A 19,262-nucleotide genomic window follows, 5' to 3' on the forward strand; every position below is an offset into this window, starting at 1 on the left:
TAATGACCTTTATCACAATATGCTAATTTTTTGAGAAGGACCTGTATCTGAGCCTTTGATTGTGGTTCTGATGCTCTAGTATCTGTTCCACAGGACTTGGTCCAGCAGAACACTCTAATTGAGGAGATGCTTCATCTCATCATCATGATTGTTGGTGAGTGCTTCTGGACTGCTGGAACCATAAACGATGAGGCTCCAGGTGCAGGATGAACAGGTGAAACAGGATGGTCAGCTTAGCTGCAGCATGTCTGTGTGTTACAGGTGAGCGTTATGTGCCAGGTGTTGGACAGGTGGAGCCTTTTGATGAGGTCAGAAGAGAAATCATCCACCAACTGTCAATCAGACCAATGGCTCACAGCGAGCTGGTGAAAGCTCTTCCTGAGAACGTGAGATGCAAAATGAAATGTTACTGATCTGTTTATCCAAGTGTTGGATTGTGTGTTTATCTGTTTTTGTGAGTGTTCACCTGAATGTTTACCTGAGTGTTTACCTGAGTCTTCACCTGTTTATGTTAATGTTTACCTAAGTGTTTACCTGTTCATCCAAGTGCTTACTTGAGTGTCCTGATGCATGCTCAGTCATCCAGGTAGATAAATCTAACAAAGTTGAGTCAGGTCCTCTGGACGGGTTCTTCTTTGTGAAGAATCAGAATTCTTCAATTCTTCTTCTTCCGAATCCGAAGAAGAACGTTTAATCTTTTATTCAAAAGACTTTTTCAGACTAGAAGACTTTTGGATAAAAGATGAAACGTTTCAACAAAGAAGAATCTGTCCAGAAGACCTGACTCAGCCTCATTAGATGTTTACTTGTGTGTTTACCTGAATGTTTATCTGAGCACTTGAGTTTTCACCTGTTTATGTTAATGTTTTCCTATTTACCTGAGTATTTACTTGTTCTCCCAAGTGTTTACTTGAGTTTTTGTCCAAGTGTTCATTCGAGTTGTCTAATTGTTCGCCTGCTGTGTGTTTTCCTGAGTGACCTGCTTGCTCTAGTGTTTACCTGTTCACCTGAGTTTGAGCCTGATTGAGCATGGACTTTGTTGTTCACCTGAATGTTTGCCTGCTTTTTCCTGAGTCTTCACCTGTTTACCTGAGTGTTAACCTGTGTGTTTGCCTGAAGTTTACTGATTAATCTTGTGTTTAATCAGACTAAGACATTTTTTTTCCAGGGTAATAAGGAGACGGGTCTTGAGCAAGTCATCGACAGCGTGGCTTCTTTCAAGTTAGTTTTTGTTTCACACATCCACCTGAACAATCATTTTATTCATCCATCCATCCACTCACCCCCCCCCCCCCACACACACACACACACACACACAAACACACATACACACAAGTCTCGTTGCGATCACAGCTCTTTTACAAGGGAGACCTGAGTCTGAAGGCAGCCTAACATGGATGTTTTTGGTCCTGCAGTCTACCTTAAATATACATGACATACTCCTACAGCTCTAGTATATCACTGAATGTAGTACAGAATGTAGTCCACATGAACCCATTAAAGGCTGGGTGGGGCCTGCAGTACTGTTTAGTGTATTTACTGTAGTACTGCATCTACAGGTCGCCAGACATGACTGGGGGAGGCCTACAGCGCTGATTGTTCTGATTGTAGTACTGTGTCCACAGGAAGCCCGGTGTGACTGGGCGTGGCCTGTATGAGCTGCGACCCGAGTGGTACAGGTACTTTAACCTTTACTTCCATCACTACACCCGAGCGGACCAGTCCAAGGTACTTGAATTCATCTGGATCAAGATATTGATTTAGTACTGATCAGGTATTGTTTAGGTATTGATTTGTTTGTTATGGTGCTGTGTGTGTTACCTCAGGCTGAGGAGGCTCAAAGGAAGCTGAGGACACAGGTTGGTGAGGACACAGGTAAACACAGCTAACTCTGATTATTTTCCAGCATTTGTTTGTAACTTACCTGGTCACCATGGTAACCTGTGTGTGTGTGCTTCAGCCCTGCCCCCACCAGTACCTCCTCCTTTGTGTCCGCTCTTTGCCAGCCTGGTGAACTTGCTGCAGTGTGATGTGCTGCTGGCTATAGAAGGCACTGTGCTGCAGTGGGCTGTGGAGCCGAGCAGCGGCGGCTGGACCGAGTCAATGCTGCAGAGGGTGAGACACTGGAAGCGTTTTTGCTTTTTATTGTCAAAAAGTGTGTTCAAATACCTGAGGGGCCAATCAGACCAATGACAGGACGGTTAATCAGACTGAAGACAGGAATGTAATCACACTGATAAGACAATTTACCTACAATGGGCTGAAAGAACAGTGTTTCAAGATGGTTTTACATAATGGACAGTGGCGGTCTGTTGGGAACTTTGATGACCAGCAGAAGGTTCTGTTCTCTAATGAGTCCTCACAGAGAAACTTTAATGACTCACAAGGTATGTTTACATGGACATAAGTAACCGGATCAAATGGCCGGTCGGAATAAAGGTGTGTCATGTAAACACTCCGTTCGGGTTATTTTTTGTGTATTCGGCGCGTTCTGATATAATTTGTGATCAGAACGAAACGGATGGTTTACGCCGATCCGTAACCCGATCGGTGCGCATGTAAACGCTTGATCTGTTCGTTTTTATCTGATCGTGAAAAACTGACCTGACTGCGCATGTGTGACTTTGCCATTTCCGCCTGGCTAATACTAATAATATTAGCATGTCAGGGGAGCAAAACTGGTCGGTGAGCGACAACATTTCTACTAGAAACTTTGAAAGAGCTCAAAATGATCCGTATTACCTGTAGCTCAGTCAGGGAGTGCAGTAACGTCTCCACCATCATTAAAACCTGTCGCGGGTCCATTTTGGGTGCTCAGGTTTGTTTACGTTCACCCCGGAAGTAGAACTTCTTCTTCAGTGTTTTTTTTAAAGGAGAGTTTACCACTCTGCGCATGTCAGTACTGCTGTTCAGAACAAAGCCCGCTGCATGTAAACGCTCGTCATGAACAGACTGTGCCCATGTAAACAATACATTTGAATTATTCAAACAGAACACATTTCAATCCAGTCAAAGAATTCTGCGCATGTAAACATGGCTACAGAGGGCTCTATCGTTCTCTGAGTTCCCACAGTGTAACATTAATGACTAGTGGAGGTCCCTGTCATAACTATTGACCAGCTGATGACCCCTTCTTCTTTGTGTTTGGAAGAGGAACATTTATGACCCGCAGAAGGTTCTGTCCTCTCTGAGTCCACACAGAAGAACTTCAGTAACTAGGGGAGTGCCTTGTCCTCTAAGGTGGCTACACATAGGAACTTTTAATAGCCCATAGAGGGTCCCACCCCTCTCTGAGTCCAGACAGAGGGACTTTAAGGACCTGCAGAGAGCCCTGTTTTCTAGTGAGTCATCAAAGATGAACATTATTGGCCCGTGGAGGGCCTCGTCCTCCTTAGAGTCCTCACAGAGCTACTGAGTGGGTGTTTTGACACCTGGTAATTCTGAATTCCTTTTGTCATCCCACATGTAGGCACTCCACCTGGTGGGCATGGCTTTGTTGGAGGAACAGCAGCAGCTGGAGAATAGCAGCACCGATGATGACGTCATCTTCAACTACACGTCTAAGATCACACGTCAGTTCACACTTACACACACGTGGAGTAAAAAACATGATTCTTTTCTGACGAGGAAGTCATTTGTCATGTGATATTTAAAATCAAATTGTGTTAAATACGTTAACGTGGCAGACTGTAGTTTTTGTTTTGTCTCATTGGGTTTATGTGTTCAGGTCCAGGTGAAGCTCCCAGCACTTCAGGAAGTGTTTTGGCTTTGTTGGAGAGTCTGCAGAATGCTCCTCACTTGGAGGTCCACAAAGACATGATCACCTGGATTTTAAAGGTGCGTGCTAACGTCACTGTGATGTCACACGGAGACCAGCTCGGTTTACAGTGCCTCCTATAACATATGAAACACTGACCTCTTCAAACTTGTTAGTTCTGTCAAATAATCCTGAAGCTTTAAAAAATAACTGCTGGATTTTTTTCCTTAGTTCTAAAAATATATCAGTAGAGTCAAAATAGAGTCAGAGTAGAACTATTAAATTCTGTTTAGAGTCAGGGCAAAATTAGTAGAATCAGACTACTAAAAATAGAATCAGAGTAAAATTAGTCAAATCCGAGTAAAAAAATTAGAATCTGAAAAGAATCTGTTTAGATTCAGAATAGATTTATTGGAATCAAATTAGAGTCAAGGCAGACTCATTAGAATCAGAGTAGAATCACGATAAACTGAAAAGAAAAACAACTTTAGAGCTAGTTTTAGAAATGTCACTAGAACACGATTTGTGTTTGGACAGTTTTGGTCTTGATTCAGAATCAGAATAAGCTTTATTATCATTGTACCGAAATACAGTGAGATTATGTTCATACAGTCATCCAAAAGATGGGCGGAGTGCACGTTGCTGCTGCTAAAAAGCACGGCCCCTTATTCTTTATCAGAATACTTTTAGATAGAAAAAGTGTAAGAACCATGATAAATAGTGGTATTACAAAAAAAAAGAGCTCTTCATGTCTTGTCCTATCAGGACATGATTTGAGACATCAAACAACTCTACCAGCAAGAACATTTATAAACATGATTACATATACATTTGACGTCAAGACGTTGAGATTTGTCCATGAGCACTTTCAAATAGGCCACAGTTCTGATTATGTTGTTCAACCGGCAATTCTGATAAGCCTGCACAGATATTCTCGGGGTGGGGGAGGTGGTGGTACGATAGACAAAGTTTTTGTCCCTATTTACTCATGTCCCAGGAGAAATTTGATAGTCGACTTGTATCTGAGGCCAAACAGGGAAGTCAAATTCAGATAAGCCACAATTACAATTGCTGGTTTTCTTCAGGCAGGCTGTTTTTTCTGGTCAGCCTTGAGTCCTGCTGGAACTTTCCGGTCCAAAATGTCCAAATTTATGGACATTCCACTGATCCACGTTGTGAGTCTCCTTAAGGTCAATCCCAATATGCTGTTGAGTCCTAGAAGACGCAGGTGGCCTGCGATTCTCACAAATCACCTCCATGTTATGGTTTAGCTCATAAATCAGACGATTTTGAGTCCTCATAGCACGAACCAAACCTTTAAGGCTTGTCGTGGCCAAAACTGCTGCTGATGTCTTCTTCAAAAGTCGATAAAACAGAGCCCCACCGATGTCAAAGAGCAGAACCCCTGCTATCATAAATCCAAATATATAAATGTCTCCAGCGTCCTCCTGAGACAGAACTGAGAGGCACATCAGCTGCCAAACTCCCCACGGATCTCTGACGTATCCTGCAGCATGAGTCTCAGCCGGACAAGAGGGTTCTCCAGGACCCTGTCATTTTGTTGAAAAGATTTTGTCGATTTCATTGAAAGTCCAGCTCACCAGATCCATAATCGTATTTTTTGTTAGGGAGGTGTGTACCAGGAGCTTCAAACACACAGAGAGCAAAACAGGAGGAAGAGGAGAACAGGGGGAGGGAGAGCAGGAGCATCCGCCTTGATCGAGAGCCAGAATAGAAAGATGCCTAACTCAATAACGCCTGTTTAGCTCTGAAATGTCAAAAATCATAGCTTCATCCAAACCAGCCATTGGACATGTTCTGGGATGAGACATGCCCACTGTGGATGTCCAACCACACTGTTCAAAGAGATGTTTCTTTTAATATCCTCATTTTGGATCTGCTGAATCTGTCTTTAATGAATGATTTTGTAGCATGGCACTTTAAGGTCACTGTAATTAAACCTCAAGAAACTTAATCTTGATTCAGGAACGCTGGCCAATTATAGACCTATCCAGTCTCCTCCTCTTCTAAAAAAAACTCTAGAGAAAATAATTGCAAATCTATTGTATGAACAACTGGACAGAAATAATCTGTTTGAGGAGTTCTGGTAAAAGTTACTTATGATATTCTGTGTCTTGTTCTGTTAGACCTCAATGCTGCATTTGGTGCAATAAATCTCAACATTATGTTATGCCCCTTTTCCACCGTCACGGCGCGGGTCGGATATTTCCGGGTTGAAGCGCGTTTGAGGTCTTTCCACTGTTCCAGAAACCGGCTCGCCTCGCTAAATTCTGGCCCGGCTTCTCAAGGGTTCCGAGCGAGCCGCGCCGTGACGTCAGAAACACTGTCGGTCACTGATTGGTCGGGGGGAGGAGTCTGTGGAGTCTTTCCAAACAACCCGATCCACCATTTTTTTCTCTACCGCTTGCCATTAGCGATAACACGAGGAGCGTATCTTTTAGTATTTTGAAGCTATACAACAACAATAATATCAAAGCCGTGGTCAAATGCAGAAGTGCAGGTGTTGTTGTGCTTGGTGGCCGACGAAAAAAGTCAAAGCGAGCTAGATGGAGGATTGGAGGGTGGTTTGGACACGACTACTGCTCTACTTGAACCATTTATAGAAGATGGTGAGTGTTTTCTAACTTTAAACATATTTTAAATTACTCATCCCATCGGTTCTGAACATATTTTTAACTAACAAAAGAGGCTGACGCCATAATAGTACAACGTCGGTGCTACGATGCTAAGCTAATTTGCATAAATGCTAACTGTACTCTGGTCCCGTTTCTCACTGTATTTTATCCAGAACGTATTTCAGTGCGTGATGGTTCATCTCTAAACTCCACATTAAACCCTCCAAGCCTCCCGGCTCCTGCTCCTGCTCCATCAGAGGAGTCTACACCTGACAGGTCTCCATCACAGCCCAGCTGCACCTCACAGAGCAGCACAACGCTGCAGCTTCTGTGCTCGGTAAGATGCAACATGTTCCACATCAATTTATTTGTGCCGATAAGGACTTGATTTATTTTATTTTTAAAGTAAAAAACTAAAATGTTGAATAAATACTGAATTGGGATGAAATTATGTACACAGGGTCCCAGTTACAGACAACAAAACGTAAAATAAAAACAGTAATAAGATCTAAGATATGAACTAAGAAAAATATCAACTAAAAAACATCTACTAATAAAACACTAAGCACTAATAGCAGTAAACAATCAAAACAATACATCAAACAGCAACATGAACTTGAGTTTGTGCAGCCTCATGAATATATAACACTGTGAAGAATCACATCATGTAGCTGCTGATCAGTTTCATGTTGCTGCTGATCAGTTTCATGTTGCTGCTGATCTGTTTCATGTTGCTGTGTTCATTCGTGCTCGTCTGTTCACACAGACTCATGTCCGTGCTGCTGTTCTGCGTATTGTGTTTAATGTTTTTATGCTATTAGAGCTTATATTTTTAGTTGATGTTTTTATTAGTTCATATCTTAGATCTTATTACTGTTTTTCTTTTATATTTTATTGTTGGATGTAACTGGGACCCTGTGAACATAATTTTGATCCACCACATGTACCACATGTGGTGCGAATGACAAAGAATATCTGCATCTGTACAATACTTTCTGATTCATATATCCATTATTATCATTTTCATTATTTTTAAATCAATTTATTTTTCATTTTCTTATTTGATCAGTTTATTATTATTAATATATCTATTATAGCTGTTAGCAGCACCTTTCTTTGTTTCATGCATTTATTCAAAAACAGTATGTAGCTTGAATTAACCACTTTTTCTTCTTTCTAGTGAAGAGAAAGAGAAAAGAGTCCAGTAAAGAAAAGTCTTCTTTCATCACTGAATGAACATGAAGAACTGAACCGGACACAGCAGGAACAACACGTGCGTCTTCTTCTGGATGAAGCCCGTGAGACAAGGGATAGACAGATACACAATCATTAGTTGGACGCAGTAGTTTTTATTTTTCTACATTTTTCACTTCTTACTTTTCCTATTAAACAATTTTTTTCTTAAGTGGTGTCCTTGAACATTAAATTTCCTAAACAAATTTTACAATGTTAAGTGCAGATAGTGTTTGTTTAAATTCATACTGGAATTGAGAAGAATTTCCAATTGCATTTGATCTTTAATGGATCCTAAGAAAAGATTACTAGAATCTGCTCAACTGTTATTATGTTATAATTTTTTGGTTCTAGGATGAAGTGACACAAAAACAGTCAAAAATTCAGAAAGGACAGTTATCAGTTATTGGCCATACAACTGTGGCCCGAGAGATTCAGCTGAAAGTCCTGGTGCACCTTTTATTTGAACCTGCAGAGATTTGAACAGCTGATCTGAAGCAAACAGGCAGGAGTTCACCTGAACTGACCACTCCTGCTGTTTGATGGTCTCCTCCTTCGCCACCCGTCCATCCATCCATCCATCCATTCATCCATCCTCTTCTGCTTCAGGGTTGTGGGAGCAGCATCTTCACCAGGGAGGCACAGACATCAACAGCCACCTCTTCAGCTCTTCTAGGAGCCCATGGTGTTCACAGACCAACTGACTATTTATTAAGTAATATCCTGATGCTGCTCAATAATCCAGGCAGAAAAATCTAAAAAGTTAAGTCTGGTCCTCTGGACATTCACAAAACAAACAATACAGTTCATAATAAATAAACTAAATGTTTTTTGTTAGTTTTGTTTTTTGAATGTCCAGAGGACCAGACTTAACTTTTTTAGATTAATAAGTAATAAATTTATGTTTTAATTTAATGAAAGACAAATCTTTAAAATTCAAGGACAAAATTTAACCTAATTGTTTTCAAGTCTGTATCTTATTGTAAAAGCAGTTTCAAAGATTACAGCACAGTGTGATGTTTTGCAATTTTAACATGAACCTTGTGCATATCTGCAAATAATAAAAGTGAAGATATTTTTAATACATCTTTATTGTAAAAACCTATACTAAAATGAAAAACACATGGGTTTAAAGCAGCAGGGAAGGCAGTAAGGTAGGATTATGAATCAGGTTTATAAGTTACAGCTCATGAGGTACTCCATTAGAGCATAACATCTCTTCCACAACATCGTGTGACAAAACCTTCAGGGTGTTCTTCTTCTAATATGTTTAGTGGTGGCTAGTAAGTAGCTTAAGGGAGCACTACCGCCACCAGGTGGTAAGACGAGTTGGATTCTAGTCCCCGCCTACAGAGCTGGTCCAGAAATGTACATGGAAACACAACAGACCCGAACCGATCTGAACCAACCCGAACTGATCTGATCCGCTCTGTGACGGTGGAAAAGGGGCATTAGAGAAGTTTGAACATGATATTGGGATCACAGGAACAGCTCTAAACTGGTTCAAATCATCTTTATCTGAAAGATTCCAGTTTATTTATATTAATAATCAATCTTCTTCATACACCAGAGTATGGAGTTCCTCGGTGCTCTGGTTCTGCTGGTGGTTTCTTCCTATTAAAAGGAAGTTTTTCCTTTCCACTGTCACCAGTATGCTGCTCAAAAAGGGAAATTACGACAGTTAAAGCGCAGTTTGCTGACTTCCTTAGATAACTTTTGCTAATTGGCATTTTTTAAAGTATGTGAATGTTTTTGTTCGTGCCTTGAGATGATTTTTGCTGTGAATTGATGCTAAATAAACAAAATGAACTGAATTGAACCAAAACTAAAGAAGTCCAGATGCCTTTGTTTAAATGTCCCTGAATGACTAAGAACTTTCACCTGAGTTAAAGAGAAGTTCTTACTCCATCAGCATAGGACTGTCAGACATAGGACTGTCAGACTATCTGAGGTAGAGTTGAGATTTTTGTCCGGAGCCCATGCACGACCCGACCTGAAATTCGGGTCAGGCCAAAATTATGTGCTTGGTGGGCAGAGTCAGTGTCGGGCTTTAGCTGAGGATTTGCAATTGACCCACAACAAACGACATAATGGAGCTAGAAAGTATTAAACAAAAGCTAAAAACAGGAGAACTCACTCTAAAGCCAGCACAGTGAAATCTGCTGATGTGTGTCAGGTGCACGCTCAGGTCCGACAGGCCGGTTGAAAGAGGTAAAAAAAAAAACTTTCTGTTAAGCTTCAGATGGATCACCGGATCATCGGCCGCATGCGTCTCGCTCTGCACCCTGCTGCTGTAGAGCTGCCATTTCTAACCTGGGCCTGACCCAGCCCAACCCAAATTAGGGCCAGGTCGTCCCAATGCTTGATGGGTGGGCCGAGTCGGTCTCGGCCTTGTGATATGGTTTTACGAATCATACAGTACAAAGAAAACTAAATAAGAATGCACAATATAAAATTGTGTTAATCTACTTGTAGAGGAGGCGGGTCCGACCGGCCAGTTGAAAGAGGCAAAAAAATGTCCAGTTAAGCTCAGATGGATCACCTGATCACCGGTCACGTGTCTCTCCGCGCTTTGCTGTCATCTGCGGTGAAGGAAGTTGTTGCAGCATCTGAAGCTACAAAAGCCGAAGCAAGCAGCACGTTCAATTGAAATAGCCTTGTTCTATATTTTTCCAAATAATTTTACTATAATTTTTTTTCATCTGTATAATAGCTTATATCCTGATGCATGCTCAATAATCCAGGTAGAAAAATCTAAAACAGTTAAATCTGGTCCTCTGGACATTCAAAAAAACAAAAAAAACAAAGCAAAACAACAAAAAAGTGTAGAAACGTTTCGTCTCTCATCCGAGAGACTTCCTCAGTCTGAGGTGCTGTATTCGGCTCAGTCTCTTAAATAGCACCGTCTCAGAGTGGATCAACCAGTTTGCTGCTGACAACCAAAACCAGCTGATCACATGCTCAAGAAGGACCATCAGCCTAACAATGGATCATTAGCACACTGATGGCTGTTTACTATTCACAGAGGGCTGAGTGATACTAGCAATCACAGCATTGTAAGAGGGGGACAATTGAACACGTTGGCCTCCACCCCTGTTTAACGATGGACGATTTCTTTTCACAAAGATGGCCTCCTTTACTCCTCTCTCAAACCATCGTTCCTCTCTATCCAGGATGTGCACATCTTCATGCCAGACCAGTGGTCATTCCATATGTTGAGGGAGTATCAGAGAAACTGAGATGTTTATTTTCTAAACATAATGTCCCAGTGGCTTTTAAACCCCAAAATACATTACGGCAAAGACTGGTTCATCCCAAAGATCTAGTCCCCCGGCACAAACAGAGCAATGTTGTGTATGCTGTTCAGTGTCAGGAGGGCTGTGATCAGTCTTACATCGGGGAAACAAAACAGCCACTGGCCAAAAGGATGGACCAGCACAGAAGATCAACATCATCAGGCCAGGACTCTGCGGTCTACACTCATCTCAAGGCCAGCGGTCACTCTTTCAAGGATGAAGATGTTCACATCCTGGATAGAGAGGAACAATGGTTTGAGAGAGGAGTAAAGGAGGCCATCTTTGTGAAAAGAAATTGTCCATCATTAAACAGGGGTGGAGGCCACCGGGTTCAACTGTCCCCCTCTTACAATGCTGTGATTGCTAGTATCACTCAGCCCTCTGTGAACAGTAAACAGCCATCAGTGTGCTAATGATCCATTGTTAGGCTGATGGTCCTTCTTGAGCATGTGATCAGCTGGTTTTGGTTGTCAGCAGCAAAACTGGTTGATCCACTCTGAGAAGGTGCTATTTAAGAGACTGAGCTGAATACAGCACCTCAGACTGAGGAAGTCTCTTGGATGAGAGACGAAACGTTTCTACACTTTTTTGTTGTTTTGCTTTGTTTAGTTTTTTTGAATGTCCAGAGGACCAGATTTAACTTTTTTAGATATAATAGCTTATCTTTAGAGTTGATTTTTTTAGACTATTTGTTTTGTTTATATCCATTTGGTGAAACAAGAAATCTTACATCTTCCTTTATTTGAAATACGTTTTTAAATAATGTCAAAGTGATTTGCTTACAAAAGCAGTAAAAGCTTAATTAAAAAAAAAAAATCCCAAACCCAAAAAAAAAAATTTCGGGTTCGAGCCTCTAATTACAGTTAAATGATTGGGTCGTGTCAGGCTCGGAAAAAATGTCTACAGTCTGGGGCCGAGCCAGGTCGGATTTTTTAGGCACAAATGCAACTGAGGCCACTGAAGTCCAGTTTTCACATAAAAAATCATAAACACTGGTGTCCCTCTCAGAAGGATGGGGACAATGAATTATCCAGCTGTTGATGATTTTTGTCTGTTTGTTGGTGAGCAGATGGTGGCAAACATCAAAACCATCAGAGAACGGACATCATCTACGTTCAGCATCTCCGTCAACCAGGGACAATATTTGGAGGAGGTCAGAACAAGTTCATGTTTTTACTTTACTCTTGTTGGCAGAAATACTTCTTTATTGGCGTAAAACAATTAAAAAAAAAGAGTAAAGATAAACTGATTGTGTTGTGGGCGTGTGGCCCAATGCAGACAGTGAGGGACAAAGACAAGGCGGAGAGGAAGCGGAAAGCAGAGATGGCTCGGCTCCGCAGGGAGAAGATCATGGCTCAAATGTCTGAGATGCAGAAACACTTCATCAACGAGAACAAGGAGCTGTTCCAGCAGAGCATGGAGGAGCTGGAGGCTTCCACGTCTGTTGCTGAGCACAGGTATACCTGGGCACACACCTGGAAACGCATTGTAGCTGACCTGCTTTTGTCCTGCTCATCAGACGAGCATCAAAATGTTTTGATCTTCTCCTTTCAGTCCTACCAGTTCAGAACTCACCTGTTCTTCTCTGATGTGCGTTGGTCCCGGGAGGATGGGCGGGACTGAGCGTCGTCAGCTGGTGACCTGCATCCTATGTCAGGAGGAGCAGGAAGTCAGAGGTCATGGCAGAGCAATGGTTCTGGCTGCGTTCATCCAGAGGTCCACAGTTTTGTCTAAGAATCGCAGTCGCAGCCTTCCTGACCCAGGTGTGTGGAGCAACGCTCTCACGTAACCTGAACACTCACCTGTCTGTTTTACTGATTGTTACCCAACATGTGGTTGTGTTTCTCAGAGCACCACGACCCCCTGTTCATGCACCCCGACCTGTCCCTGGGAATTCACACAGCCAGCTGTGGACACATCATGCATGCCACCTGCTGGCAGAGGTGTGATATTGCAGCTATGCACTGACCCATCAGCGGCTCACGGGGCAGTTCTGCTGACCACGTTACACCTGTTTGTATTCAGGTACTTTGAGGCTGTGCAGCTAAAAGAGCAGAGACGTCAGCAGCGGCTGAGAGGCCACACCAGCTATGATGCGGAAAAAGGAGAGTTTTTATGTCCACTGTGCGAGTGTTTAAGCAACACTGTGATCCCCTTACTGCCGCACACCTCCCCACCTGACCGCAGGTACACAAACACTCGCCCATAGTTACACCCACACCCGTACCTGCTGTCAGATGCACCTAACTCAGTAACACCTGTCTTCAGATACACATCAATTTCCCAAATTTATAATATAAGTTTATTATAAATAAATTGTAAATAATTTCTCTAATTTCCCTCTGGGATTAATAAAGTATCTATCATACACAAGTGGTGCCAATTCTCCTGTGAATACTTTACTCCTCCCTCTACATACTGTGGTGTCTGGTCTTAATAGCGGACATCTGTTCATGCTAAATGAACCTGAGGACGGGTGCTCTTTCTGTGTGGAATAGCTAACGTTTACCTGTTTTGTTTCAGTGCTGATCATCCCAGTCTGGAGACGTGGCTGAAGACTATCAGTCAGCAGATATCAGTGTTACACTTCACCCACAGGAAGCAGTCAAATGGTCAGTCACCGGTCAGTTAGAGGGCGGAGTCACACCTTTCTGTGAGTGTTAATATGTGTTCAGGTGTTGTTTTGTTTGTATGTTCTAGACACATTGGGAGGGGCGGAGCCTGCTGTTCCTGATGGGTTCACAGTCAACTTTATTCCACAGTGAGTAAGATTGCTCGATTATGTAAAAATAAGAATCACAATAATTTTGATCAATATTGTAATCAGAATTATTGAAAGCCATTCCTCACCGAGTTTGAAAATGTTGCATTTATCAAGTTCAAGTAGGTTTATTGTCATTCTCGCCACATGTGGTACATGAGGTGGAACAAAATTATGTACACAGGGTCCCAGTTACACCCAACAAAAGCTAAAATATAAAGTATAAAAAGAAACAGTAAATAAAGATCTAAGATATAAAATAAAATTTTAAACAATACGGCGTATCAGTAGGAGCCTGAACATGAATCTGTGTGAGTAGATGGGTATGAATGAATACAGCAGCATGAGATCAGCAGCATAGATAATCAGCAGCACAGATAAGTCACATATTACCAATTAAAGTGGCATTACAGTGATTTATTTTTAATTTTTATTTTTTTATTGCTCTTACAGTAGAGTACAGTGTGGTGCATCCAACCTCTTGTTTTGGAAACCTTCCTGTTGAACTATCACTTAAATAAATTGACAATGTTTTTATTAAAATGTAGTCTCCTGTTTAAAAATTCAATTCAATTCAATTCAGTTTATTTATATAGCGCCAAATCACAACAAAGTTTTCTCAGGGCACTTTGCAGGAACATTCACATACATAGAAAAGCCAATTAGTAAAGTTCTCTATCTAAGGAGGCTAGCAGGCAAGTAAAAAAATAAATAAATAAACACAAATAAATAAAATCAGCACTAAAAACTTCCACTATATTGTAACTTAGCTTAATCCTCTTCATCCCCTTTGGGACATATGGCTGCTTCACTATATTCTCTATAAAATATCTTTTATTGTCCCAGTTTTCATTTTATGTTTTGTGGTTTAACTAAATTTTTTCATCTAAAAATGCCTCATCGTTTGGTAGATTAGGACATTTATTTAATTAAAAGGAACTAAAAATATTCAGAATTATTGACTAATTTAAACCAAAAAAGTAAGGCATCAACAGAACTTCCCATGTTTATATCAATGTGTATATCACAAAGAGTGACATTGGGTACCATTCCAAAGTGGAACAAGTCACCTCCTCTAGATGGATGACATCAAGCTGTATGTCAAAAACGAGTGAGACACTGACTCACTGATCTACCTCACCAGCAAGGATGACTGTGTTAAAGGCCATTGGAATGCCATTTGGACTGGATAAGTGTGGTCAAATGGTATCTAGGAGAGGCAAGGTAATCACAGGTGAAGAGATTGAACAACCTGAAGGCAATGTAGCAGATATCCAGGACAGCTACAAATACCTTGGAATCCCACAGGCAAGAGACTGCAAGAAAGTCAGCCACAACTAAGTACTAACAGAGAGTAAGGCAGGACATGAAGAACCAGCTGAATGCAAGAACAAATTTCAAGCCATCAACTTGCACGCTGTGCCAGTCATCGGATATCCAGCTGGTGTAATAGCCTGGCCAAATGAGGAGATAGAAGCCGCTGACATCAAGACTTAAAAACTCCTCACAATGCACAAAGTCCGGCACATTGAGACAGTACACTAAGAGAAAGGAGGGAGGCAGAACTAGTGAGTATCACAAACCTAGGATGAAACAACCAAGATTCTGGAACACATGAAGAAGAAAGCATCAATTGATGAACTGCAAAGTGAATGTCTCAAGCAGCTGAAACCCAGTGTAGAAGAGGTGGCACAACAAGAGATATACATCAAAGTTCATGCTCAATAATCTAGGTATAAAATCCAACAATGTTCAGACAGGTCATCTGGACAGTTTCTTTTGTTTGTGTTTTTTTTTTTTTTTTTTTTTTTTTTGGGGGGGGGGGGGGGGGGGGTGTTTGCTGAGATGTTTCATCTTTCATCCAAAGGACTTCCTCACCCCCACCCCATAAATATTTTTCTAGACAAACCCCTGACTATAGGTCAGATTTTCTAAATGGATATTCGAGTTTTATCCTTGTTTTTAATTGGGGGGTTTAAATGTTGGGCGATTGGATGAACATATTGACCAAGACTAGGTAAAAGTTTTTGTTATGGAAAATATTTTCTGCTTTTTAAAACTACTTTAGATTTCCTTTTCAAAAGTGTCCCTCCGACTTCGCAATTCAAATTCAAACTTGTAATGTAATACACTCACTGTGTGCAGTCCACCTCATTTATTTCAAGCAGAAAAGCCTCAAACCTTTTGTCAGGTGTAGGTCCAGTCCGAAGTCTGACCCCTGACACGAGCCGAGTCCTCGTAGGGCACTGTTGTTGCTTTATGGCTCAGCAAAGATATTTGTGCTTTGTTTGTTTTAATTAGCAACACTTTCTTGTAAAAGTGTCATCATATAAAAAAATAACCAATGACAAGTTTCAGTTTAAAGTGATTTTAGGAGAAATATTTGTTTTAAGAAAAATCGGGAGTCGGTAGGCAGTAGGCGGGGAGTGGTGGCGCAGAGGTTAGAGAAAGTGGGCCTGTGATCGGAAGATCGCCAGTTCAAGCCCCGGTACCGACAACATAAATAATGTGGGTGGGGTAGGTGAAGCACCCACACCTTCCCCCACCCTCATTCGTCCCACTCTGGGCCTTTGAGCAAGGCCCTTAACCCCCACCATCTGCTCCTCTGTGTGTCCTAGATAGCAGCTCTCTGCTCCATACAAAGGGCTGTGGTAGCTCGGTGGTCTGTGGTTGCATCAGAAAGGGCGTCCGGTGTAAAAATAAATAAATAAATAAATAAAATAACTGACAAATCTTCGTGCGACTTAGTTCACTGTGGCGAACCCTAACGCAGGGAGCAGCCGAAAGAAGAAGAAGAAGGAGTCAGTAGGCAGCAGCATAAAGAACGCTTTAAATGGCTCTAAAATTTAAATATGGACTCTGGTATCATTATAAGACCAAGATATTTGACAGACACCAGCCAGATATAATTATAACCCCCCAGTTTTTATGAGAACCAGATAAACTGAAGCTTCACTGGGACTCAGAGTTAGTCTCCACGGATAGTTCTGACATGTCATGGCAGCTGTTTCACAATATGCTATTAGCTGGTAAACACACACTCTGACAGAGTAAACAAATGTACTTGTTTTAATTATATTACAGTTAACAGTAAAAACTGGTTGAGGTAAGCTAATTAAGCTAGCAATATTTGTGGTGACACTTTTCCTCCTCTCCATGCGCTCTTGCTCTGCAGTGTGATAGGTCAATCTGCATATGTATGTATGTATGTATCTTACCTCAACTTTATAACTTGAACCCCACTCACTGTTCTTTGACTTGCGAAAGCTTCTCGGATGAGAAGTGAAACGTCTTCTGTTACAAATAAAGTTCAGTTGTTTTTGTATTGAACTTTTTTGAATTTACTCGACAAGTAATTTGTCAGTAGTAATTTAACTTTTGTCTGTGCTCTTGTTTCTGTGTAGGCTGGCTGAAAGCTAAATTTGACTCACTTGGGTTAAAAACTCAAATGGCAGGTTATGATGTTAGCTTTAAACAGTGACTGGTTATAAACTTAGTGATAAATGTTATTCCTGAGTGCATTGGTACTCTCTGTGTCTGCTCCCCACCACCCTACTCGTGGTGGCGGGTTGCTCATTCAGGACTCGAAGCAAGAAGCAAATTGGAAAATGCCAAAATACTTTTAATATTTTTTTTCCATGATTATACTGCTTCTGTGATTGTTTGGTTTGAAAATCCAAATCAAAACTACAAATTTGGTTAATTGCACCTGTCAGTGAGTTTGTTTCTTTTCACCTTCAACAATGACTTGCTGCAGGACATGAAGATGTCAGTGATGATGTCACTCTATCCCTCAGGATTCCATATTCTAGTAGCATCAGTGAGATGATCAACACCTTCAGTATATCAGCCTACAAGGTGGGACTGAAGGTGAATCCCAATGAGCAGGACCCTAGAGTCCCGGTGCTGAGCTGGTCCACCTGCGCCTACACCATCCAGAGTATAGGTATGCACACACCTGTCAGACACGCTGGTTGGTTTGGATTCATGCTCACTGTTTTTGTTTCTGTTTGTATGCAGAGCGCCTCCTGATGGATGAAAATAAGCCATTGTTTGGAAGTTTACCTTGCCGACAGGTAAGACTCAACAAATTGATCTCTGTAAGGATAAGTTCTATTGTGAGGTGGTGAACAGGTTAGTGCGAACAGTTCACCACAGCTGTATTAAGGTGGTTCCTGTGTTTGATGTATTGTAGGATGACTGTCTGAGCTCTCTGACCAGGTTCAGCTCAGCCTGCTGGACTTCAGCTCCACCTAGAACAGTCCATGCTCACCTCATCAGACTGCTCTCAGGTACACAACCAAGTCAAGAGAGTCTTTGCTGCTTGTGCACACAGCAGTGAAACAACAGTCTGCTCTACACAGAAGTGAGACATCCGTTCAAATGATGAGTTGTAAATATTCAGGTTGTACCTGTCATGTTTTTGCCTCAGTTCTGGTTCCAAGCCTTCAAGTAGAAGACACTCCATGTATTTTTGACATTGACATGTTTCACCTGCTGGTGAGTACCATCATTTTATTTTCAGCCTAAGTTTAGTATAATTTTTTTTTACCTGTTTGTGTTAGTTTACTGTCACTTAAACTAGTGTCACTCCAGTTGAAATCAAATTAAACCAGTGTTAATCTGGTTTCAATCCAATTAGACCAGTGTCAGTTCAATTTAAATCCAATTAGCCTAATGTCTGCCCTGTTGAAACCCAGCATGACCAGTGTAAGTCCAGTTTAAATCCAGTTAGCCAGAGTCAGGGAAGTTTATGTGCTGTTAATTCAGTGTGAGTCAATTTTAAATCCTGTTTAAATCTAATAAAACCACGGTTAGTCCAGTTAAAACTCTGTTAAACCAGTGTTGGTTCATTTTTAACCCAGTTAACCATTCTCCCTTCAGATTTAACCTAGTTTAACCAGTGCTGGCTGGTTTATATCCTGGTGTGAATTTATGTTAACTCTAGTTAATCCAGTGTCACTCCAGTTTATATCCAAGTTATCGAGTGTGAGTCCAGATTAAACACATCTGAACTGCTTTGAGTCCAGTTTACTCTACATCCAGTTAAACCAGTGACAGTTCAGTGTGTTTGTGTGTCTGCAGGTGTATAGTGTGTTGTCCTACAGCTCACTTCACGGTCTCGACCAATCAGGACGAACGTCTATAGATTCTTCTCATCTCCATCTCCTTCATCTGATCACTGTGGCTCACCTGGTTCAGATCCTTCTCACCACCACAGCAGGTGACACACACACACACACACACACACACACACACACACACACACACAGGCAAGAAGCAGCTAACTCAAATGTCTCACATGAGTTTCAACTGTTTGTCTCTCACCAGTCTGTCTTGTTTGTCTCTCACCAGTCTGTCTTGTGTTTGTCTCTCACCAGTCTGTCTTGTGTTTGTCTCTCACCAGTCTGTCTTGTGTTTGTCTCTCACCTGTCTGTCTTGTGTTTGTCTCTCGCCAGTTTGTCTTGTGTTTTTCTCTCAACTGTCTGTCTTGTGCTTGTCTCTCACCTGTCTGTCTTGTGTTTGTGTCTCACCAGTCTGTCTTGTGTTTGTCTCTTACCTGTCTGTCTTGTGTTTGT

At 41.5% G+C, this 19,262-nt stretch overlaps 1 protein-coding gene across 1 annotated transcript in view; it reads left to right on the forward strand.

Annotated features, from left to right (window-relative positions):
• Positions 1 to 19,262, forward strand: part of ubr2 (ubiquitin protein ligase E3 component n-recognin 2) — a 58,895-nt gene that overhangs the window by 33,970 nt on the left and 5,663 nt on the right. The window contains 20 exon segments of the mRNA XM_037687239.1: positions 80 to 154; positions 262 to 386; positions 1,169 to 1,221; positions 1,626 to 1,728; positions 1,827 to 1,875; positions 1,961 to 2,115; positions 3,470 to 3,572; positions 3,728 to 3,837; positions 11,992 to 12,075; positions 12,201 to 12,379; positions 12,477 to 12,685; positions 12,772 to 12,865; positions 12,948 to 13,109; positions 13,446 to 13,534; positions 13,623 to 13,683; positions 17,481 to 17,629; positions 17,704 to 17,759; positions 17,879 to 17,975; positions 18,116 to 18,183; positions 18,769 to 18,907. Of these exon segments, the coding sequence (XP_037543167.1) occupies positions 80 to 154; positions 262 to 386; positions 1,169 to 1,221; positions 1,626 to 1,728; positions 1,827 to 1,875; positions 1,961 to 2,115; positions 3,470 to 3,572; positions 3,728 to 3,837; positions 11,992 to 12,075; positions 12,201 to 12,379; positions 12,477 to 12,685; positions 12,772 to 12,865; positions 12,948 to 13,109; positions 13,446 to 13,534; positions 13,623 to 13,683; positions 17,481 to 17,629; positions 17,704 to 17,759; positions 17,879 to 17,975; positions 18,116 to 18,183; positions 18,769 to 18,907 (2,160 nt within the window).

This window comes from Nematolebias whitei, chromosome 1, assembly GCF_014905685.2.
Source record: "Nematolebias whitei isolate Nwh7 chromosome 1, NemWhi1, whole genome shotgun sequence".
In the NCBI taxonomy this organism is placed as follows: Eukaryota; Metazoa; Chordata; class Actinopteri; order Cyprinodontiformes; family Rivulidae; genus Nematolebias; species Nematolebias whitei.